The sequence below is a fragment of the Leucoraja erinacea genome, chromosome 36 (genome assembly GCF_028641065.1).
Source record: "Leucoraja erinacea ecotype New England chromosome 36, Leri_hhj_1, whole genome shotgun sequence".
Lineage (NCBI taxonomy): Eukaryota > Metazoa > Chordata > Chondrichthyes > Rajiformes > Rajidae > Leucoraja > Leucoraja erinaceus.
In genome coordinates this window covers 3,550,231-3,574,440 of record NC_073412.1, presented here as the reverse complement: position 1 = coordinate 3,574,440, position 24,210 = coordinate 3,550,231, and the positions used below count along the sequence as shown (strand labels likewise).

Sequence of the window (24,210 nt, the reverse complement as noted above, 5' to 3'; positions counted from 1 at the left end):
GCTTTGTGTCTATCCTGTGTTGGAGTTGTGGGGCCGGGCAAGGTATTTGTTTCCACACCAGCACTATGGTCACAATGTCACGCCTGATGTTGATCTATTTTAGGATGAAACACCAAACATTGACGAAGAACACAGTCTCACGTCTGAGCTAAATCAGCCGAGGGTGGGCAAAGCTGACAGTGAGTCCGAGACTTGTCCGAATGGTTTATCAGACTATATACCCAACACTGACTGACCCGAACCCAACACAAACAGTCAGACGCAGTTACTCCAGCTTTTTACTCCAGTGTGTTTGTTAAAAACCTGGAGCCCAGTTCTGAATGAGAGGGTAGCATTTGTCCACTAATTAACTCCCTATTACTTTATTTTGTCGACTTTGGAGCTTCAACACCACCAGGAGGCAGGTGTGGAGGACTGCCATCAGGAACAAAGGGCCGATTTCAAGATGGCGGCGTGCAGAGGAGAGGAATGGGTGTCGCCATGGCAACGGGCCTTTAAGGCCTAGACCAGACCACACTCTGAGGAATTTTGTGTAGGAAGGAACTGCAGATGCTGGTTTAAACCCAAGATAGGCCCAAAATGCTGGAGTAACTCAGCGGGACAGGCCGCATCTCTGGAGAGAAGGAATGGCTGACATTTCAGGTTGAGACCCTCCTGAAGGAGAGTCTCGACCCGAAACGCCAGCCATTCCTTCAGCCAATTTTGTTGGCTCCATAAAGGTGGTGACTCTGTGTGTACTTGGTGAAGTCCACTTTTACACCACAAATCGATTTTTTGCACATTTATACTTTATACATACGATTGTGCTTATCTACAGTATAATTTTACGGGATTGTATACACAACAAAGATTTTCACTGAGCTTAGCTACGAAGGTACATGTGACAATAAAGCATCTTCGTCACCAAAAGGTCCTCGGAGGCTACTTGTTGAGGCTACCTCTAAGGAGTTGAGGACCTTTATGGATCATTCTACCCCTAGTGAAAAACATCAGCAGAGGGAGGAAGTCACCTTGAACTCACCCTGACATGACCCGAACCAACATCCAATTTAATGTTCATTTCTGTTGAGGGTTTCAACACCCTGCAGAGTTTCCAAGGATACGGTAAACTTCTACTGCAGAGTCACAGAAGACAAACAGGACTCTGGAAAGAGAACATCACACTCACCTCTCTTTTGCATAAACACAAATAGATCATCCAGGAACTCTTTCCTCTTGGGGTCACTGTCTAGTTCGTAGAGCTGTGGGGAAAAGCAAAGGAGCTGCTGAAAAGATGCTGTACTAAATAGTCGACGTGCTAAAGAAGGCTGGCAGTGGTGTTGGATTCACTGGAGGTTGGTCTTGGAGGGGGGGGGGGATGTTCATCAAACTGCGGAGCATCCTGGACAATACAGCACACACCCCTCCCCTCTATGACACACTGGTCAACCTGAGGAGCATCTTCAGCAACAGACTGGTTCCACCAAGATGCAGCACAGAACGCCACAGGAGATCCTTCATCCCTGTGGCTATCAAACTGGACAACTCCTCCCCCTTCTGTCGTGGGGTAGACTGACCCCCCCCCCCCCCCCCCCCAAGCTTTGCACATCCCCAATCCTGTAGTTTCCACTCCACCCTTTAATCTCATGCTTCATATATCTTGGTGTGTTTTGTGAATTGTGACTGTTGGCAGACCAATTTCCCTCCGGGGATAAATGAAGTCCTATCGTATCGTATTGTATCGTATCGTAAAAGCAATTGTAACAGCAATCAAGAGTGGGATGGCACAGCGGTAGAGTTGCAGCCTCACAGCGCCAGAGACCCGGGTTCGATCCTGACCACGGGTGCTGTCTGCACAGAGTTTGCACGTTCTCCCTGTGGCCGCGTGAGTTTTCTCCGGACGCTCTGCTTTCCTCCCACATTTCAAAGACGTGCAGGTTTGTAGGTTAATTGGCTTCTGTAAATCGTCCCTAGTGTGTGTAGGATAGAACTAGTGTGCGGGCAATTGATGGGCAACATGGACTCATTGGGTGGGGTGAAGGGACCTGTTTCCACGCTGTATCACTAAACTGTAAACTCAACTAAAGTCAAGAGTGTTTTATAGTCATTTGTACAAAATAAGAACCATTAACTTGTTACTACAACGGGTGGTGAAAACCGCGCAGCACATCATCGGTGCCCCGCTCCCTGCCATGGATGCCCTCCACCGAAAACGGTGTCTGAGACGGGCTGGGAAGATCATCAAAGACCCCTCACACCCCAACCATGGACTGTTTGCCCTCCTCCTATCAGGGAGGCGGTACAGGAGCCTCGGGTCACGTACTAGTAGGATGAGGAACAGCTTCTACAACAATACAATCACATTGCTGAACTCGGAGTCCCGCCGATAGATTTCTCCAGTCCCTCCGTCCACATTGTTTAATTATTCTGTATTTTTTGATTATTCTGTATCTTCTCTCTTTCTATTTTTTAAAATTTCTTTATGCACAACTACTACGGACTGACGCAAAACTGCATTTCGTTGTACTCATACTTGTATTTGTGCGATGACCTTAAAGTTGAATTGAATTGAATTGAACTTGCGGCTGCATAACCGGTTTGTAACACACTGTAGTCAATAGCAGAGATCTTAGAGATGGTTCTCTCCGTGGAAAAGCCATTGTAGTTGATGGATAATCTTCCCGTAACCGGCTTCTGTCATGGTGGCGTCATCTACAAGTGGAGCGTGCTGCTGCGCTAGAATCGCAGGGTTCTTTGTAAATGCAGCAGTTCCACACTTTAATTCTTTTTTTAATGTATAAGAACTCTAACAATAGTAAGAAAGACTGCGGTAATATCGGAATTACTTTGGAGGCACCTCAGCAATTCATCTCCTGTACATTATATTCCTGTACATATAAAATGAATATATGTGTATATCTATCTATTAATATATAAAACTCAAATCCATCCGTCCGCCTGCAGTACGGATCCCTTCCTGCCTTTTGATTCGTTGACGGCTGCTCCTTCCTATCAGCTTCCAACACACTTCGAAACAAAGTTGCAAGACAGGAACACTGAACTTTTCACTGCTGCAGCAGGCAGGGGAGGTGCAATTGAGGGAGGCAGGGGAGTGCTGGAAACTTACATTTGGCAACGGCTTCAATTCCATTGGAGGAGACGGGTGCATGGTGGAATATTGGGTTGGGGGAATCACACCATTGGGGGAGCAGACCCAACGAGTCTGCACTTGGTCTAGTATATATATATATATAAGAAACTAGAAAAATATGTGTGTGTGTTATATAATGATATGCATCTATATCACATCTATATATGTGTGTATCACACATATATATATAACAAATATATATGTGTTTATATATTTTATATATATAAATATAATTGCCTTTATGGGTGCATTTAAGCAGTTGTGAACAATGGGATTAGATGAATTACAAAGTACAAGTTTAATACAAAAATCAATTCAAACACAGGACGTGAATCATTTAAAAAGAAAATCAAAATTATTTTTTAAACATTTTAAAACACGCAAACTGTTCCCCCGCAACGCTGATTACACTGCTAGAGGCATAACTGAAGTCGGGTCGGGGGTTACTGAAATGGCGGACATTACGCTCCGTTTCATACTACACGGTAGTCTATTGGATTTTGCAGGAGTGGACCATCTTACAGAAGAACCATCTAAGATCTTTGGTCAATAGATTACATAATAGAGTCATAGAGTGATACAATGTGGAAACAGGCCCTTCGGCCCAACTTGTCCACACCGGCCAACATGTCCCATGTTACACTAGTCGCACCTGCCTGTATTTGGCCCACATCCCTCCAAACCTGTCCTATCCCAACGTTTAAGAAACGGTCCAACAGGTACATGGATAGGACAGGTTTGATGGGATATGGGCCTAACGCAGGCAGACGGGACTAGTGTAGCTGGGACATGTTGGCCGGTGTGGGCAAGTTGGGCCGAAGGGCCTGTTTCCACACTGCATCACCCTATGACTATGACCAGTAACCACAGTAGGTTAAAAATGAGGGCAGCATCTTCACTGGTTTTCTACTACGTACAAAGCCTAGTCGTCTCTGGAAGCAGTGGTTGCAAAGTCAGTACTCTTTAAATCACGAATCAGAGTCTTGACGGGAACTCGAAGAATTTGCATAAACGCAACTTTGTTCTTTACGGGATGTTTCTGTGAAAAGTAATGATCTGCCGACTGTCGTTTGCAAACAAAGGTCACACTTGTGGATTGAGGTGAGAGGGGGGGAAAGGCCTGGGGAAGTCAGAGGAGACTTAGTCATGACGCTGGTAGGAAGTGAAAGAGGGGGGGTGTCCCGCAATCTGTTCCAGTCACTTATCATCTTATGTGACCTCCTTATGTGTCACAATGAAGTTGTGAGAGAGAGGGAGAGAAAGGAGAAGATAGGAACCCCAATTCCACACCGTGAGATGCAGTCAGTAGAACAATGGAGAAGGTCTGACTGACCTTGGCAAAGTCTTTGGCAGCTTCCCTTGCTCTTCCACCCTCCATGTCATCATTCCAGGCCAGACTCCCATTCTAGACGTTACAAAGAGAGAGAATAAAAGATGAAAGTAGAGAGAGGGGAGAAAAAATAATTGGAGAGGATAGGCCAGAACAACGTAGGTTGTTGGTGGGAGATACAAGGAACTGCAGATGCTGGTTTACAAAAATGAGGCGCAAAGTGCTGGAGTAACTCAGCGGGTCAGGCGGCATCTCAGGAGAACATGGATAGGGAACGTTTCAGGTCGGGACCCTTCATCGGACTCAACGCACGTTTTGGAGTTGGGATTCTTCTTCAGAATGGGTGGATGGAACGAGCTGCCAGAGGAGGTAGTTGAGGCTGGGACTATATCGCAAATGTTTAAGAACAAGTATTAGACAGGTACATGGTTAGGACAGGTTTGGAGGGATATGGGCCAAACGCGGGCTGGTGGGACTAGTGTAGCTGGGACATGTTGGTCAGTGTGGGCAAGTCGGGCAGCTTCCACGCTGACAAATCTGTTACATAGACATAGAAACATAGAAATTAGGTGCAGGAGTAGGCCATTCGGCCCTTCGAGCCTGCACCGCCATTTAATATGATCATGGCTGATCATCCAACTCAGTATCCCGTACCTGCCTTCTCTCCATACCCTCTGATCCCCTTGGCCACAAGGGCCACATCTAACTCCCTCTTAAATATAGCCAATGAACTGGCCTCAACTACCATCTGTGGCAGAGAGTTCCAGAGATTCACCACTCTCTGTGTGAAAAAAGTTCTCCTCATCTCGGTTTTTAAAGGATTTCCCCCTTATCCTTAAGCTGTGACCCCTTGTCCTGGACTTCCCCAACATCAGGAACAATCTTCCTGCATCTAGCCTGTCCAACCCCTTAAGAATTTTGTAAGTTTCTATAAGATCCCCTCTCAATCTCCTAAATCTGTTGTTTACAAACCTGTTGTACTGTTCCAAGTAACAATTTCATGATTCATTTTTTTGTAGAAATCACTATGAAACACTCTTGAAGATATAGACAAAAAAAAAGCTGGAGTAGCTCAGCGGGACAGGCAGCATCTCTGGAGAGAAGGTCTGGGTGAGGTTTCCCATTCCCTCTCTCCAGAGATGCTGCCTGTCCCGCTGAGTTACTCCAGAGTTTTGTCCCTACCTTCGGTTTCAAGGTTACAAGGTCAGTTTATTGTGACGTGTACCAATTAAGGGTGCAGTGGAATTCAAATCTCCAGACAGCCATACGAGAAACAAAGCTACAAGACACACAACGACATAAACATCCACCACAGTGGATTCCCCACATTCCCCACAGTGATGGGAGACAATAAAGTCCAATCATCTTCCTCTTTAAACCAGCACCTGCAGTTCCTCCCTACTTGAAACTTTTGACTTCACAGTTGAGTTTATAGTTTGCACCAAAGATCCTATAGACCACTCCTGCTAAACGCAATGGGCTGATGTGTAGTACGCAACGGAGCGGAACGTGGGCCTTTTTTTCATCCATTTTAGTAACCGGACCCCACCCGACCCGCAGTGTAATCAACGTTGCGGGGGAACAGTTTGTGTTAATAAATTATAATTCTGAAAACGTGGAGAAGATTTTTTTACCAAATAAATTTTATTTTTGCGAGGATGTTTCCGTAACCGGCTTCCGTCTCCGCACTAGTTATCGTTGCTCCGCTACGGGATCTTTGGTGCGGAGACGGAAGCCGGTTACGGAAATGGGGCCGAAAATGACCCACGAATCTGCCCGTGACCGTACTAGGTCTTTTTCGTCGAGAGCGCCATCTTGCTCGCTGTGGGATCTTTGGTTTACACTCTGTGCCTCTATAACTGGCGGCAGTCAGTTGGGCTGCATGGTTGGAAGGCCTCATAGCCTGAGGAGATTAAACCCTAAACACCGCACGCTCCTTCATTATCACTGCCACTTCACACGTTGATATCAAATTCCTTCCTAGTTACTTAAATAGAACCAATTGGGCCACAGGTTGGCTGTGGCATGCCTGGATTAGGATGAGAATGCTAACATGCCGTTATCACAGCAGCGTTTATTTTTAACCGCAAACCCACATGTTTGTACATCACAGAGTGCAAGTTCCTGTCAAACCCCAGACAAGTCAACTTCTCCTCTCCAGCTGTATCCACTTGTCAGTTTGATGAACTGGATTCCGTTGCACACAACTGCTGCCAAAATACATCACAATCACACACACAGTAACTTATCCCAGTCTTTTATACTTTTCATACGAGCAACGGGCAAATTCACTGGAATTTAGAAGGATGAGAGGAGATCCTTTGGAGCGTGGGAGGAAACCGAAGATCTCGGGGAAAACCCACGCAGGTCACGGGGAGAGCGTGCAAACTCCGTACAGACAGCACCCGTAGTCGGGATCGAACCCGGGTCTCCAGCGCTGCATTCGCTGTAAGGCAGCGACTATACCGCTGCGCCACCGTGACACACACACTGATCAGCCTGACCCGAAATGGCACCTATCCATGTTCTCAAGAGATGCTGCCTGACCCACACACAGTTTAAGAATAAGGGGTAAGCCATTTAGAACGGAGACAAGGAAACACTTTTTCTCAGAGAGTGGTGAGTCTGTGGAATTCTCTGCCTCAGAGGGGGGTGGAGGCCGGTTCTCTGGATGCTTTCAAGAGAGAGCTAGATAGGGCTCTTGAAGATAGCGGAGTCAGGGGATATGGGGTGAAGGCAGGAACGGGGTACTGATTGGGGGATGATCAGGCATGATCACATTGAATGGCGGTGCTGGCTCGAAGGGCCGAATGGCCTATTGTCTAAGACAATAGTGTTGTCATTGAAGTTTGTCAATCAAATGTGATGTTAGAGTCTCCTCCCAACTCAGCTGGGCCAGGCATCCATCCATCAATGGGCCAGACCTTATCTCCAAGCAGGTCTGGCGCTAACAGCATTAAGGTCGTTAAGTGTAAACCTAATCGATGCATTTTCAAAGAGACGGCAGATTCTCATCACCGATAATCATTCCTTTGACATTAAACCTCTGGCTCATCGAACAGTACAGCACAGGATCAGGCCCTTTGGCCCAAGCTGTTTGTCCCGAACATGATACCAAGCTGAAGATAGACACAAGAAGCTGGAGTAACTCAGCGGGTCAGACAGCATCTCTGGAGAATAGGTTTCGGTTCGAGACCCTTCCACGGATTTCTTGACCCGCTGAGTTAACCCAGCTTAGTTATTGCGTTTATCTTCAGTGTAAACTAGCATCTGCAGTTCCTTCCTACACATGATGCCGAACTGTATTAAGCCCGACTTGCTTTAAGCCTTGCAATTATAACATCAGAGAATTAAAATTGATTCTGTTTGTGCTGCACCTGATGCCAAGACCAACTCTGGTGTGTAGGCGACTGTCATAGTCGTAGCAGGTCCCCGAAAAACCAGCGACAACCAACATCATCCTGTCAACAACACACCTGCGTCAGGAGAAGTCAATGACTTCTCCCCATATCCCCTGACTCCGCTATTTTTAAGAGCCCCATCTAGCTCTCTCTTGAAGGTATCCAGAGAACCTGCCTCCACCGCCCTCTGAGGCAGAGAATTCCACAGACTCACAACTCTCTGTGAGAAAAAGTGTTTTCTTGTCTCCGTTCTGAATGGCTTACTCCTTATTCTTAAACTTTGTGTGGCCCCTGGTTCTGGACTCCCCCCCCAACATCGGGAACATGTTTCCTGCCTCCAGCATGTCCAAACCCTTAATAATCTTGTATGTTTCAATGAGATATCCTCTCATCCTTCTAAACTCCAGAGTGTACAAGCCCAGCCGCTCCATTCTCTCAGTATACGACAGTCCCGCCATCCCGGGAGTTAACCTGGTGAACCTACGCTGCACTCCCTCAATAGCAAGGATGTCCTTCCTCAAATTAGGGGAGCAAAACTGTTCTTGCCCATCCTGCCTGCACCTCGCAACTGTGTGGTGAAGCAGCTTCTGGGTTGCTTGTTAATCGACATAAACTTGCGTGAGTGAGCGGAGGCGAGGTGGTGTGAGGACAAGAGACGTCAAGGGAACAGCTGGGACGGGAAACTGGCAGACAGCCAGCGTTTCGGCAGCTGATGCAGCCTGGCTCCTAATTGATGATGCGAAGCAGGATTTATTAGATTAAATTAAACAAGACAAGCATTAGGACAATTTCGCTGTTACCGATTTCCACAATATTAACACTCGGAGGCACGGTGTCGGACCTGGGCAATTAATCATTGTAATGTGGAACCAGGGACTCAAGCTCTCCAATGTGCAGGAAGGAAATGCAGCCGCTAGTTTAAACCCTACACGCACAAAATGCTGGAGGAACTCAGCGGGACAGGCAGCGTCTCTGGAGAAAATAAATAGATGACATTTCAGGGCCGAGTCCCTTCCTCAGACTGATGATCCAAAACGTCACCCATTCCTTCTGTCCAGGGATGCTGCCTGTCCCGCTGAGTTACTCCAGCTTTTTGTGCCTATCTACGGAACTGATGCTGGAATTCAACGGGTCAGATAGAGGTGGTGAGGAGGAAGGGTCCCGTTTCCTTCGCCCCCATAGATGCTGCCTGTCCCGCTGAGTCTCTCCAGCATTTTTGTCTACTCTCGATTTTCCAGCATCTGCAGTTCCTTCTTAAACAAAAATGCTGGAGAGACTCAGCGGGTGCAGCAGCATCTACGGAGCGAAGGAAATAGGCAACGTTGCCTATTTCCTTCAGGGTTTCAACCTGAAACGTTGCCTATTTCCTTCAGGGTTTTGGCCCTGAAACGTTGCCTATTTCCTTCAGGGTTTCGACCCGAAACGTTGCCTATTTCCTTCAGGGTTTCAACCCGAAACGTTACCTATTTCCTTCAGGGTTTCAACCCGAAACGTTGCCTATTTCCTTCGCTCCATAGATGCTGCCGCACCCGCTGAGTTTCCCCAGCATTTTTGTCTACCTTCGATTTTTCCAGCACCCGCAGTCCCTTCTTAAAAACGACCGGTTTAAACCGGGGATAGGCACGGAATGCTGGAGTAACTCAGCGGGACGGGCAGCATCTGTGGAGAGAAGGAATGGGTGACGTTTCGGGTCAAGACCTTTCTTCTGCATCTCTATCTGTCCCGCTGAGTTAAGGGCCCTGTCCCACTTTCACGACCTAATTCACGACCTTTTTTTACTCGTGGACATTTTTCATCGGGCTAGAGAAAACGCCCCGACCTACTTGATGCCACGAGTACCTACGACTAGCATCACGGCCTGCTACGACTTAGCCACGACCATGCTGCGACCATGCTGCGAGTATGAGTCCGGGGCAAACTCGGCAGAGGTTGTGAATTAGGTCGCCTTTACTCCAGCTTTTTGTGACTATCTTCAGTACAATTCACAGTTCCTTTCACTACACACAACACATGAGGGCGAAGAGAAGAGGAGGCGAGGGGCTAATGAACCCAGGCAAAGAGTGGACATGGTCTTTCATGGTGAGGGACAGGTTGGTGAGCGATTCTCCGCTGCCTTGCTCTGTTCAAGCCCCTACATCACTGACCACTGGTGACAATTTAAGATGGGGGCTGAGAGCCGAATCCTGTCCGTGCATTTCAGCAGCAGCATCCGATGGAATGCGCAGAATGCAGACTTTGTAAAGCTCTTTCAGAAGGCAGGAAGTCCAGGATGATTCAGCCCGTCACGAGTGCAGAGAAGTTCAGCTTCATTTAGTGCGGTCTGAAGAAGGGTCTCGACCCGAAACCTCGCCTATCCCTTTTCTCCAGAGTTGCTGTCTGACCCGCTGAGTTGTTCCATCTTTATTGGTTCTTGGTTCTTGGTCCTCCAAAATATTCCAAATGGAATTTAAACTGTGGAGGTGGTGAAGGGAGGGCTTAAGCCAGAAAGGGTTTTTGGGAAGAAAGAGCTACTTTAAATTTAGTTGCGTCTGGTTGGGTAACTATAGTTAGGTGGAGATTATTCCATGCTTTAATTGTGCGGGGGAAGAACGAATTGCTGTACACATCTGTCCTTGTAGCTGGGATCACAAATTGGATCGAATGCCCTCGTCTGCTCCTAATTGGTTTGGGTTTGGTGTAGGTCTTGTAGTCTATGTCTATATCCATCTTTAGTTTATTGTCACGTGTACCGAGGTACAGTCTCCTTGCTACCTTGCTTCACACCTCACCCGTCCTTATCTCTGTGTCTTCCTCTCCCCAAGGTTTATGGTTAGGGGTGGAAAAATCTAATAGGAACCCGAGGGGCAGCAGTATAAACATTGACTTCTCTAACTTCAAGTTTCCCTCTCTCTCTCCCCATCCCTCCCCAAGCCTAGTTCTCCAACCATTCCGACTGACCGCCTGATTAAATTTTATCTTTCTACGTTTCGGTGTCACCTTCTCCTAGCTAACAATTATCCGTTCCAATTTTTTCCTTGATCTTCGTCCCCTTTCATCTCTCGTTTTCACACCTTACACTTCCTTATCTCCGGGCCTCCATCTCCCCTGACTCTCAGTCTGAAGAAGGGTGTCGACCCGAAGCGTCTCGCATTCCTTCTCTCCAGAGATGCAGCCTGTCCGGCTGAGTTACTCCAGCATTTAGTGTCTATCCCCTTGCGACCAAACCCAGAACTCTTCCCTGTTGAGATTGTGAAGTCATTGTACATGGGACCCCCACCCCAATACTGTCCTTACTTGTGGGCCTCTGCCAAAGGTTTGAGGCACTGGTTCAGGTTTTGAGATACAGCACGGCAACAGTCCCTTCGGCCCATCTAGTCCCTGCCGACCATCCATCACCCATTCACACCAGTTCTGTTATCCCATTTTCTCATTCGCTTCCAACACGCCAGGGACAATTTACAGAGGCCAATGATCTACAATTCCGCTCGTCTTTGGGATGTGGGAAACCGGAGCACCCAGAGGAAACCCACGGAGAAGGTGCAAACTCCACACAGACAGCACCCAATGTCAGGATCGAATCTGGTCCCTGGTTCCGTGATTTACTAGCTCTGCCTCTCCCACGGAGACGAGGAACCACTTTATCTCACCGAGAGTTGTGAGTCAGTGGAATTCTCTGCCTCAGAGGGCGGTGGAGGCCGGTTCTCTGGATGCTTTCAAGAGAGAGCTAGATAGGGCTCTTAAAGATAGCGGAGTCAGGGGATATGGGGAGAAGGCAGGAACGGGGTACTGATTGGGGATGATCAGCCATGATCACATTGAATGGCGGTGCTGGCTCGAAGGGCCGAATGGCCTACTCCTGCACCTATTGTCTATTGTCTTCCAACTGTGCCACTCTGAGGTGCCAACATCAAGATTTCCACTCAGTCATCCTTTGTCACTGTGAGTAGGGCTAAGATGAGGAGAAAAATATTCAACTCAGAGGATGTCAAATTCTCCCCCACGCAAAGCAGTGGAGGGCAAATCTCTGGAAATAGTTAAGGAACAGATTCGAGACACAAAGGTTCTGGGGAGATAGGCAGAAAAAGCTGGAGTAACTCAGCAGGACAGGCAGCATCTCTGGAGCGAAGGAATGGGTCGAGACTCTTCATCAGACCTGAAACGTCACCCATTCCTTCTCTTCAGAGAAGCTGCCTGTCCCGCTGAGTTACTACAGCATTGTGTGTCCATCTTCGGTTTAAACCAGCATCCGCAGTTCCTTCCTAAAGCAAACTCCTTTTTTTCCCCTCTACAGCATAGGAGGACCTGTATGGCATCACAAACTGGAACGTTACAATCAAGAGCGTTCCAAACTCTTTAGAAGAAAATCATGATTTAAAAAATAGATTTGAAAAGACAGAGTTGAAAAACAAAAAGAAAACAGGGGCGGAGGGAGATAGGATGTTGTGAGTCACTCTTCTCAGGCTACTTAAAGCCGATTAGGTTCCGTAGCCTTGGGCAGTGGTGGATGGGGGCAGTGAGAGGGGGGGGGGGGAGTGTGGAGATTGGGTTGGTAATGGAGCCAACATCCCAATCTGAAATCATCAATAATTAAATCTACAAAGAACTTAAGCTTCCTTTATTAAAAAAGGATGACTGTGCGATGGATGGAAATGGTCGCACGCAATGTCCCTTCCCACCGCCTTAGTTCAATCAACTATTCTTTGCGGCATTCTACTTAGCATTAATTTTTCATGCCACTAACAGATCATCGTGGACGTCTCCTACAATGTGGGCAGCAGGAGGGACAGATGAGTGTTTGACGGCACTGGGCCTGTACTCATAGAAACATAGATAAATAGATGCAGGAGTAGGCCATTCGAGCCAGCACCGCCATTCAATATCATCATGTGTTTAAGAAGGAACTGCAGATGCTGGAAAATCGAAGGTAGACAAAAATCTGGAGAAACTCAGCGGGTGCAGCAGCATCTATGGAGCGAAGGAAATAGGCAACGTTTCGGGCCGCAACCCATTCAATATGACCATGGCTGATCATCTAAAATCAGTAGCCCGTTCCTGCTTTTTCCTCATATCCCTTGATCCCTTTATCTATTAAATCTAACTCTCTCTTGAAAACATACAGTTAATTGGCCTCTGGTACACAAAATTGCTGGAGAAACTCAGCGGGTGCAACAGCATCTATGGAACGAAGGAGATAAGCAATGTTTCGGGTCGAAACCCTTCTTCAGACTGAATTGGCCTCCACTGCCTTCTGTGGCAGAGAATTTCACAGATTCACAACTCTCTGGGTGAAAAACGTTTTCCCTCATCTCACTCCTAAATGGCCGACCCCTTATTCTTAAACTCTGACCCCTGGCTCTGGACTCCCCCAACATCGGGACCATTTTTCCTGCATCTAGCCTGTCCATTCCTTTAAGAATTTTATATGTTTCTATAAGATCCGGAATTCACTGGAGTTTAGAAGAATGAGGTGTGGGGGGAGGGGCTCATTGAAACGTAGAGAATAGTGAAAGGCTTGGATAGGGTGGATGTGGAGAGGATGTTTCCACTAGTGGGAGAGCCAAGGACTAGAGGTCACAGCCTCAGAATTTCTTTAGTCAGAGGGTGGTGAATCTGTGGAAATTCTTTGCCACAGAAGGCTGAGGAGGCCAAGTCAGTGGATATATTTAAGGCAGAGATAGATAGATTCTAGATTAGTACGGGTGTCAGAGGTCATGGGGAGAAGGCAGTAGAATTAGGTTAATAAGAGAGAGAGATAGATCAGCCACACTACCACACTCCAAAGACGCACAGGTTTGTAGGTTCAGTCTGAAGAAGGGTTTTGGCCCGAAACGTTGCCTATTTCCTTCAGGGTTTCGGCCTGAAACGTTGCCTATTTCCATCAGGGTTTCGGCCCGAAACGTTGCCTATTTCCTTCAGGGTTTCGGCCTGAAACATTGCCTATTTCCTTCAGGGTTTCGGCCTGAAACGTTGCCTATTTCCTTCAGGGTTTCGGCCCGAAACGTTGCCTATTTCCATCAGGGTTTCGGCCCGAAACCTTGCCTATTTCCTTCGCTCCATAGGTGCTGCTGCACCCGCTGAGTTCCTCCAGCTTTTTTGTCTACCTTCGATTTTCCAGCATCTGCACAGTTCCTTCTTAAACAGGTCTGTAGGTTAATTGGCTACTGCAAATTGTAAATTGTCCCTAGTGTGGTCGGATAGTGCGAGTTAGTGTACGGGATGATCGCTGGTCGGCATGGACTCGGTGGGTCGAAGGGCTTGTATCTCTTCCGCGCTGTATCTCTAAAAAGTCTAAAGACTCTAAAAGCCTGCCCATTCCCTACGGAATCATTAGAAATAATTCAGGAATTTGCTGTCGCGAGCATTTCCTATCAGCTCAGATGTTTGGATAAAGACTTCCTTTGCAATGTTTGGCTGGCCATTTCCTGCACGCTATCTAATTATATGGATATCTGATTCTTCTGGCTAATGTAATCTTGTTTTAAATTATTTTCAGAGGGGGGGTTGGTCGGGAAGGGGCTTTTTCACTGCACACGTTGCACAGAATACTGTGTGAAATGATCTCAGACATTACAGATCAGAGGAGCAATCTCACCCAGAAACGTCATCAGAATTCCTAATCTCCTCCACAACTATTTTATCTGTTCATGTTTCGACTGCATATTAAGCTCATATAAGGTTATAGGTAGACAAAAAATGCTGGAGAAACTCAGCGGGTGCAGCAGCATCTATGGAGCGAAGGAAATAGGCAACGTTTCGGGTCGAAAACCCTGAAGGAAATAGGCAACGTTTCGGGTCGAAACCCATAAGGGTTTCGTCCCGAAACGTTGCCTATTTCCTTCGCTCCATAGATGCAGCTGCACCCGCTGAGTTTCTCCAGCATTTTTCGATTTTCCAGCATCTGCAGTTCCTTCTTAAACACTCCTATAAGGTTATAAGTGATTGAAGCAGAATTAGGCCATTCGGCCCATCAAGCAGGGCTGTGGAGTCGGTCGAAATAGTCGAGTCAGCAATTTCGGGGCTGTTGAATTCGGAGTCTTTATTGATACACAAGATTATTAAGGTTTGTACACGCTGGAGGCAGGAAACATGTTCCCGATGTTGGGGGAGTCCAGAACCAGGGGCCACACACAGTTTAAGAAGAAGGGGTAAGCTGTTTAGAACGGTAGCTCAGAGAGTGGTAGCTGTGTGGAATGAGCTACTCAGAGAGTGGTGGCTGTGTGGAATGAGCTTCCAGTGAAGGTGGTGGAGGCAGGTTCGTTTTTATCATTTAAAAATAAATTGGATAGTTATATGGATGGGAAGGGAATGGAGGGTTATGGTCTGAGCGCAGGTATATGGGACTAGGGGAGATTATGTGTTCGGCACGGACTAGAAGGGTCGAGATGGCCTGTTTCCGTGCAGTAATTGTTATATGGTTATATAACGGAGACGAGGAAACACTTTTTCTCACAGAGAGTTGTGAGTCGGTGGAATTCTCTGCCTCAGAGGGCAGTGGAGGCCGGTTCTCTGGATACTTTCAAGAGAGAGCTAGATAGGGCTCTTAAAGATAGCGGAGTCAGGGGATATGGGGAGAAGGCAGGAACGGGGTACTGATTGGGGATGATTAGCCATGATCACATTGAATGGCGGTGCTGGCTCGAAGGGCCGAATGGCCTCCTCCCGCACCTATTGTCTATTGTCTATTGAAAGACAGCCTTGCGTTTGAGTTGTCTATTAAGTTGTAGTCGGTAAAAAAGTCCCGTCTCCGACTCCGACCTCCACATACATTTCAGAGACTACGCAAATCAGAAAAAAATCCCACTCTTTTTAAACATTCCGCACGAGAGAATGAGAAATCACATGTATATTTATTTATGTTATTTATTTATTCTAAATAAAATAATTTTTTGTCGCATTTTTATTATTTATTCTTGAAAAAAAAAACAGAATTCATTTTGCTAAAAGAAACCAAAAATAAAATTCCATTGAATAAAATATTTTAATGGAATTTTAATTTTTCTTTTCTTTTAGCATATTGAATTCTGTTTTTTTTCCTAGAATAAATAATAAAAAAAGCCACTATAACCATATAACCATATAACAATTACAGCACGGAAACAGGCCATCTCGACCCTTCTAGTCCGTGCAGAACACGTTTTCTCCCCTAGTCCCATCTACCTGCGCTCAGACCATAACCCTCCATTCCTTTCCCGTCCATATAACTATCCAATTTATTTTTAAATGATAAAAACGAACCTACCTCCACCACCTTCACTGGAAGCTCATTCCACACAGCCACCACTCTCTGAGTAAATAAGTTCCCCCTCATGTTACCCCTAAACTTCTGTCCCTTAATTCTCAAGTCATGTCCCCTTGTTTGAATCTTCCCTACTCTCAGTGGGAAAAGCTTATCCACGTCAACTCTGTCTGTCCCTCTCATCATTTTAAAGACCTCTATCAAGTCCCCCCTTAACCTTCTGCGCTACAAAGAATAAAGCCCTAACTTGTTCAACCTTTCTCTGTAACTTAGTTGCTGAACCCCACGCAACATTCTAGTAAATCTCCTCTGTACTCTCGCTATTTTGTTGACATCCTTCCTATAATTAGGCGACCAAAATTGTACACCATACTCCAGAATTGGCCTCACCAATGCCTTGTACAATTTTAACATTACATCCCAACTTCTATACTCAATGCTCTGATTTATGATTTATTTATAGCATTGCTACAACCATTAGACTCAAAACTTTAAAGACATGGGTTTAATAGGTGGCCTGATGATTCATGTCGACTAGTGGTTCCCAACCTTTTTTAGTTCATGGTCCACTTGGGCTCTTTAATTTTTCTGTGGCCCCCCTTGGCATTATTAGCAGAAAAAAAGTGCCCCCTTCATTGAACCTGTGGCCCCCCAAATCCCTAAATGTTTCTGTGGCCCCCCTGAAATTTGCCATGGCTCCTTTTCCCAGGTTGGAAATCACTGATGTAGACAAAAATGCTGGAGAAACTCAGTGGGCGAGTCAGCATCTATGGAGCGAAAGAATATGTGACGTTTCGGGTCGAGACCTATTACTTGGACTGATTGGACTGATCATCCAACTCTGTATCCTGTACCTGCCTTCTCTCCATACCCCCTGATCCCTTTAACCACACGGGCCACATCTAACTCACTCTTAAATATAGCCAATGAACTGGCCTCAACTACCTTCCGTGGCAGAGAATTCCAGAGACTCACCACAATCTGTGTGAAAAATGTTTTCCTCATCTCAGTACCAAAGGATTTCCCTTTTATCCTTAAACTGTGTCCCGCTTGTCCTGGACTCCCCCAACATCGGGAACAATCTTCCTGCATCAGACAAATGCAATTCGGGACTTTTCTCTTCACAAGCAAAGTCAGAATGACGGTTAGTGAAAAAGACCCGAAACGTCACCTATTCCTTCTCTCCATAGATGCTGCCTCACCCGCTGAGTTTCTCCAGCATTTTTGTCTACCTTTGCGTCTATTCATGATGGGTTTGGCCGTTGTTGGAGCAGGAAGAGCTGGGATGGGAACAGGAGGAGTCAGAGTTTGGGTACAAGTACAACGAATGGACTGGGAATGAAATCGAGCCTTACCTGTTTAATGGTGCCGGGAACGTGGGCTGTCACTGTGGCTGTTCGGAAAGAGTTTTTCCCCCCCGACTCACATTGGTCATTTGTCATCCATTCAGAAGGTTGCATCTAGAGAGAAAAACATTTTGTTTGGCCAGTCAAAAAAAATCTGGATTCAATGCATGAGACATTAAATTCTCACAATCAAAATGACACCAAGTAAGGGGCTTGGAGATTGCAACCTTCAATGGTCCACCCTGTTTCGACTGATTCTTCCCGCAGGCTATAAGACTGATAAACGGACTTTGCCCCCTGCCAAAGTATCGCGCACCAACCTGGACACACTGTTGTGCCGCTGCTGATCGGAACGCCTGTTGATGTTTAGTAGAGAGTAGAGTGTATAATTTGTTCATGATATATGTATTTTTATTTCTATTTATTTTTTACTGCACACTGAATGGACACTGGTTGAGCAATGTTTTTTTGTTTCCTCTGGGTATGTGAGTACTGAGGAAAATGACAATGAAGATTTCCCACTATACTATAATGCAATCAACCCGACGAGCGCTAACAATTCGATCAAATGGAACAAGTTGACCAACAACTTTAGGCTGTGCATGCCATACACAAGAGAAAGCAGGAGAAGACACCAAGTAACACTTCACATCTAATTCGGTTCAGTTTCAGTTTAGTTTATTGTCACGTGTACCGAGGTACAGTGAAAAGCTTTAATGGTGCCATAGAGTGATACAGAGTGGAAAACGAGCCCTTCGGCCCAACTTGCCCACACTGGCAAACATGCCCAGCTGCACTAGTCGTGTTTGGTCCATACCTCTGCAAACCTGTCCGATCCATGTACCTGTCCAATAAGGGCGGCACGGTGGCACAGCGGTAGAGTTGCTACCTACAGCGCCGGAGACCCGGGTTCGATCCTGACCACGGGCGCTGTCTGTACAGAGTTTGCACGTTCTCCCCGTGACCAGTGTGGGTTTTCTCCGGGTGCTCCGGTTTCCTCCCACGCTCCAAAGACTTGCGGGTTTGCAAGTTAATTTACTTTGGATAAATAGTTATAAATTGTCCCTAGTGTGTGAGACCGAGTTAGTGGATCGCTGGTCGGCACGGACTCGGCGGGCCGAATGGCCTGTTTCGGCACACTCTGAAGTCTAGAGTCTAAACCTCTCCCTATAGCTCAGGCCCTCAAGTCCTGGCAACATCCTCGTATTTCTTCCCAGCGCTCATTCCAGGAACTCCACATCTTTCCCATAACAAAACTGAACACAATCCAATCCAAGTGCCTTGTACAGCCGTTGATATAACATCCCAACTTTAGCTGTTAGTTTCAGTCTTAGAGGTGCAGCATAGAAACATAGAAATTAGGTGCAGGAGTAGGCCATTCGGCCCTTCGAGCCTGCACCGCCATTCAATATGATCATGGCTGATCATCCAACTCAGTATCCCATACCTGCCTTCTCTCCATACCCTCTGATCCCCTTAGCCACAAGGGCCACATCTAACTCCCTCTTAAATATAGCCAATGAACTGGCCTCAACTACCCTCTGTGGCAGAGAGTTCCAGAGATTCACCACTTTCTGCGTGAAAAAAGTTCTTCTCATCTCGGTTCTAAAGGATTTCCCCCTTATCCTTAAGCTGTGACCCCTTGTCCTGGACATCCCTAACATCGGGAACAATCTTCCTGCATCTAGCCTGTCCAACCCCTTAAGAATTTTGTAAGTTTTCTATAAGATCCCCCCTCAATCTTCTAAATTCTAGAGAGTATAAACCAAGTCTATCCAGTCTTTCTTCATAAGACAGTCCTGACATCCCAGGACATCCCCAGCATGAAATCAGGCCCTTCGGCCCACCGAGTCCGTGCCGGCCAACAATCGACCGGTAGCTAGCATCATCGTACACACTGGCGACAATTTAGATTTTTTTTACAGTAGCCAACTGGCGTACAAACCTGCACGTCTTTGGAATGTGGGAGGAAACCGGAGCACCCGGAGAAAACCCACGCAGGTCACGGGGAGAGACCGTACAAACTCTGTACAGGCAAGCACCCGAAGTTGGGATCGAACCCGCGTCTCTGGTTGTGCCGCGCTAAATCTATTACACTGAGGGAACTACATGTATTGGCACAGGTTCAGCAAGGCTCGTTCAGGAGTGCTCTTTAGTTTTCTGGCACATCTGTTATGAGTTGGCTACTGGTAATAGCACATTGCTCCCAGCCTTAATATCTCATTTTAGGTTAACTGCTTCTGGCAATTACACTTCTCCCCTGCACCCACCCTAACTCACATTATAGTAATTAAATAAATGCACAGGCTCCCCAGCTCCAGTTAAAAGCCACTGAGAGGGAAAGGCCTTACAAATAAACTCAGAGCTCCGAGAAATAATGGCAACGTTAGTTAACCTTGCCACAGCAAGGCCTTGCTTGGTCCGTACGCAATAAATGACAATAGACAATAGGTGCAGGAGTAGGCCATTCGGCCCTTCGAGCCAGCACAGCCATTCACTGTGATCATGGCTGATCATCCCCAATCAGTACCCCGTTCCTGCCTTCTCCCCATATCCCCCGACTCTGCTATCTTTCAGAGCTCTATCTAACTCTCTCTTGAAGAATTCTCTCCAGAGAATTGGCCTCCACTGCCCTCTGAGGCAGAGAATTCCACAGATTTGTGAAAAAGCTTTTCTTCATCTCCGTTCTAAATGGCTTACCCCTTATTCTCAAACTGTGGCCCCTGGTTCTGGACTCCCCCAACCATTAATTTGAGAATGTGGACCTTGCTTTCTAGTGAGTAGGAAAGAACTGCAGATGCTGGTTTAAACCAAAGATAGACACAAAGTGCTGGAGTAACTCGGTGGGACAGGCAGCATCTCTGGTGAGAAGGAATGGGTGACGTTTTGGGTCGAGACCCTTCCCTGAGGGAAGCTTTAGGTTGTTAGGTGTAGGAAGGAACTGCAGATGCTGGTTTACAGAGAAAATAGACACAGAATACATCTCGTCATCTGCTTTGATTTGTCGTTTTCACACCTTATCCTTCCATATCTCGAGACTCCCTCTCCCCTGACTCAGCGGGACAGGCAGCATCTCTGCAGAAAAGGAATAGGTGACATTTCGGGTCGAGACCTTTCTTCAGACTGAATGAAGAATGAAGAATTTTGCCTTGTGTCAGAAGGAACTGCAGATGTTGGTTTAAATCGAAGACACAAAATGCTGGAGTAACTCAGAGGGACAGGCAGCATTCCTTGACTCCCTCTCCCCCGACTCCCAGTCTGAAGAAAGGTTTCGACCCGGAACGTCACCCTTTCTTCTCTCCAGAGATGCTGCCTGACCCGCTGAGTTACTCCAGTTTTTTGTGGCTGTCTTCAATGTGCTGTTAGGTTGCCTCCATTAGCCAGTTGGTGTCTCCCCCCCCCTCCCCCCCTCCCTTCCCTCCACTCCCCACTCCCACCCCAGCCCCACCCCAGTTGTTGCTGGGTCTAATGTTCAGAGGTGTACAGTGGAACAAGCGTTGGAATGTCGTTCCTTCCTGCCCGGCCTATAGAGGTCACAGACCCATGCAGAGGTCATTGCCTGTTTCGCATCAGGGGGTTTTAGGCTCTTGGTTATTGTTGCTGTTTTCTTTTACAGTCCCTGACCTGTTATAACAGCCAGGATCTGCAGTCAAACGTCCAGCCCGGGTGGGAACTCATTGGGGAGAGGTGGAGGGAGGGAGGGAGGGAGGGAGGAGGGAGGGGGAGAGAGGAGGAGGGACGGGGAGAGGAGAGGGGGGAGGGAGAGGCGGAGGGAGGGGGAGAGAGGAAGAGGGAGGGAGAGAGGGGGAGGGAGGGAGGGAGGGAGGGAGGGAGGGAGGGAGAGGAGGGGAGGGAGAGAGAGGGAGGGAAGGGAGGGGAGGGAGGGAGAGAGAGGGGAGAGAGGGAGGAGGGGAAGAGAGGGGAGAGGAGAGAGGAGGGAGGGGGGGAGAGGAGGAGGGAGGGAGAGAAGTGAGGGTGAGAGGGAGAGAGGGAGTGGGAGAGAGGGAGAGAGAGAGAGAGAGGAAGAGAGAGGGAAGAGAGAGAGAGGAGAGAGAGAAGAGAGAGAGAGAGGAAGAGGGAGAGAGAGGAGGGAGGTGGGAGAGAGAGGGAGGAGAGAGGGAGAGAGGAGAGGGGGAGAGGGAGAGAGGGAGGGAGAGAGGGAGAGGGAGAGAGAGGAAGAGAGAGGGAGAGAGAGGAGGAGAGAGGGAGAGAGGGAGAGAGGCAGAAGGGGGAATTGAAGCAACAAACAAGGAGTTTTCCACTGCAGAATTACCCAGAGTTAAGTCCAGGGGTTGCTGTGACTGTTCAGTGGTTGGTGGTAATAATGGGAATTATTGCTACCAATGGTAATAATGGGGATTATTGCTACCAATGGTAATAATGGTAAGAATGGTGACTGGTGGTAAGAATTGATTCACATTTATTGCATTTTGACTCGGGGCTTGTTTAGTTCAGAGCTAAGATGGACACAAAGTGCTGGAGTAACTCAGCAGGTTAGGCAGCATTCCTGGAGAACATGGATAGGTAAAGTTTCAGGTTGGGACCCTTCTACAGACCTAAGAAAACAATTAAAAAGAAGAAATACCTGCTGGTACTTTGCCGTTTTGTTACATTGGTAACGTGAGTGTTGAGCAAGACTGACTATGGCCGGGCTGACTATTGCATAAATCGCTGTGGTCATGTCAGAACAGACGAATTAAGGGCCTGTCCCACTTAAGCAACTTTTTCGGAGACTGCCAGCACCCGCCATAGGTCGTTGTAGGTCGCCGAAAATGTTCAACACGTGGAGACTCCAGCGGGGACCAGAAAGACGCTACGAATCTTTGGGCGACTGAGGAGACGACTCACGGCCATACAGGCGACACGTCGCGGGGTGAAGCCCGTACGGTCGTGAGTAGTCGCCCAAAGAGTCGTACCTTGTTCTGGTCGCCGCTGGATTTTCAACATGCTTAAATTTTTCGGAGACCTGCCGCGACTATGACGGGTGCCGGCAGTCGCCGAAAAAGTTGCGTAAGTGGGACAGGCCCTTTAGGATCAAGAGTTGGAGATGAGGGCCTTCAAATCTACTCTTGCAAACATCAAGATCGTAGCTGACTTTTCTGCACATGAATCTCTATCTGTTTTCTCGATTTCCTTACTCTCGAAAAATTGAATGCTATCAGCTTCAAACAAAGTCGATGACCGACCCTCCGTAGTTCTCAATGGTAGAGAAGGCCAAAGGACTCCCACTCTGGGGAGAATGTTCTCTTCCCCTAGGGCGGCATGGTGGCGCAGCGGTAGAGTTGCTGCCTTACAGCGCCAGAGACCCAGGTTCGATCCTGACTACGGGTGCTGTCTGTACAGAGTTTGTCCGTTCTCCCTGTGACCAGGTGGGTTTTCTCTGGGTGCCCCGGTTTCCTCCCACACTCCAAAGACGGGTTTCGGCCCGAAACGTTGCCTATTTTCTTCTCTCCATAGATGCTGCCGCACCCGCTGAGTTTCTCCAGAACTTTTATCTAACTCCAAAGACGTGCAGGTTTGTAGGTTAATCGGCTTGGTAAGATTGTAAATGAACAATGCATTTAATCTTGGGCTATTGCATTCATAGCCCAGCGGTAGAGTTGCTGCCTTGCAGCGCCAGAGACCCGGGTTCGATCCAGACCTCGAGTGCCGTCTGCGTGGAGTTTGCATGTTCTCCCATGTGGGTTTCCTCCGGGTGCTCCGGTTTCCTCTCACGTCGCAAAAACGCGCGGGGCGGGATTGTCGGTTAAGTCGTCCCGAGCGTGCGTGGACAAGAGCAAAGATGGACACAGAGTGCTGGAGTAACTCAGCAGGTCAGGCAGCATTTCTGGAGAACATGCGATAGGTTAACGTTTCGTGTTGGGAAAGTGGAATAACGTTAGAGCTAGCGTGACTGGGGTGGTCGCTGGTCGGCACGGACGCGGTGAGCGCGGTGTATCTCCGAACTAAACCAAACTACATTTAAAAATCCCTTAACTGCGAGGCACGAGATGAAGCCAAACTCTTGATTCTCTTCAGAGAGTCTGTAGGAGCCTTTTGTCACAACACGGAGACAGGGAGCGGCCAAAACTAAATAAATCAGTAGGTGTGGCGTTAATAGTGTAGCGGGCAGCAGCTGTGTTTATTCAGAAGGCTATCTTTAATCCTTGGGCTTCTACTCATTATCTCAGGACAGAGGCCATTATCGTCAACTGGACTACATCTTCCTGTGGGCCTTACGTTAAATGTAATTCAACACCAAGATTTTTATACTAATCAGAACCCTTTTGTCAGGCTTTATCTAACTACAATTACCACATGACCTATTAATAATCCCTTCCAAATGGAAGTCCAATTTAACTGCGAGGAATGACTGCCAGATATATGATTCCGACACTGGGCTCGGAGAGAGTTCCTTCATTAACCCTTTCCTTGCCCGGGATCCTGCAATTCTGTGGCCTTCTTAAAAGGAGCTTTCAAAAGAGCTTGGGGAAGTCCAGAACCAAGGGACACACACAGTTTAAGAATAAGGAGTAAGCCATTTAGAACGGAGACGAGGAAACACTTTTTCTCACAGAGAGTGGTGAGTCTGTGGAATTCTGTGCCTCAGAGGGCGGTAGAGGCCGGTACTCTGGATGCTTTCAAGAGAGAGCTAGATAGGGCTCTTAAAAATAGCGGAGTCAGGGGATATGGGGAGAAGGCAGGAACGGGGAACTGATTGGGGATGATCAGCTATGATCACATTGAATGGCGGTGCAGGCTCGAAGGGCCGAATGGCCTACTCCTGCACCTATAGTCTATTGTCTATA

General features: G+C 47.4%; 1 protein-coding gene across 1 annotated transcript in view; it reads right to left on the bottom strand.

Annotated features, from left to right (window-relative positions):
• The window catches only part of LOC129713683 (AT-rich interactive domain-containing protein 3B-like), a 118,020-nt gene that overhangs the window by 59,817 nt on the left and 33,993 nt on the right, over positions 1–24,210 (bottom strand). The window contains exons 3-5 of the mRNA XM_055662943.1: positions 17,432–17,536; positions 4,464–4,535; positions 1,169–1,241 (exon numbers count right to left, since the gene is read on the bottom strand). Of these exons, the coding sequence (XP_055518918.1) occupies positions 1,169–1,241; positions 4,464–4,535; positions 17,432–17,536 (250 nt within the window). The remainder of the gene's footprint in view (positions 1–1,168; positions 1,242–4,463; positions 4,536–17,431; positions 17,537–24,210) is intronic.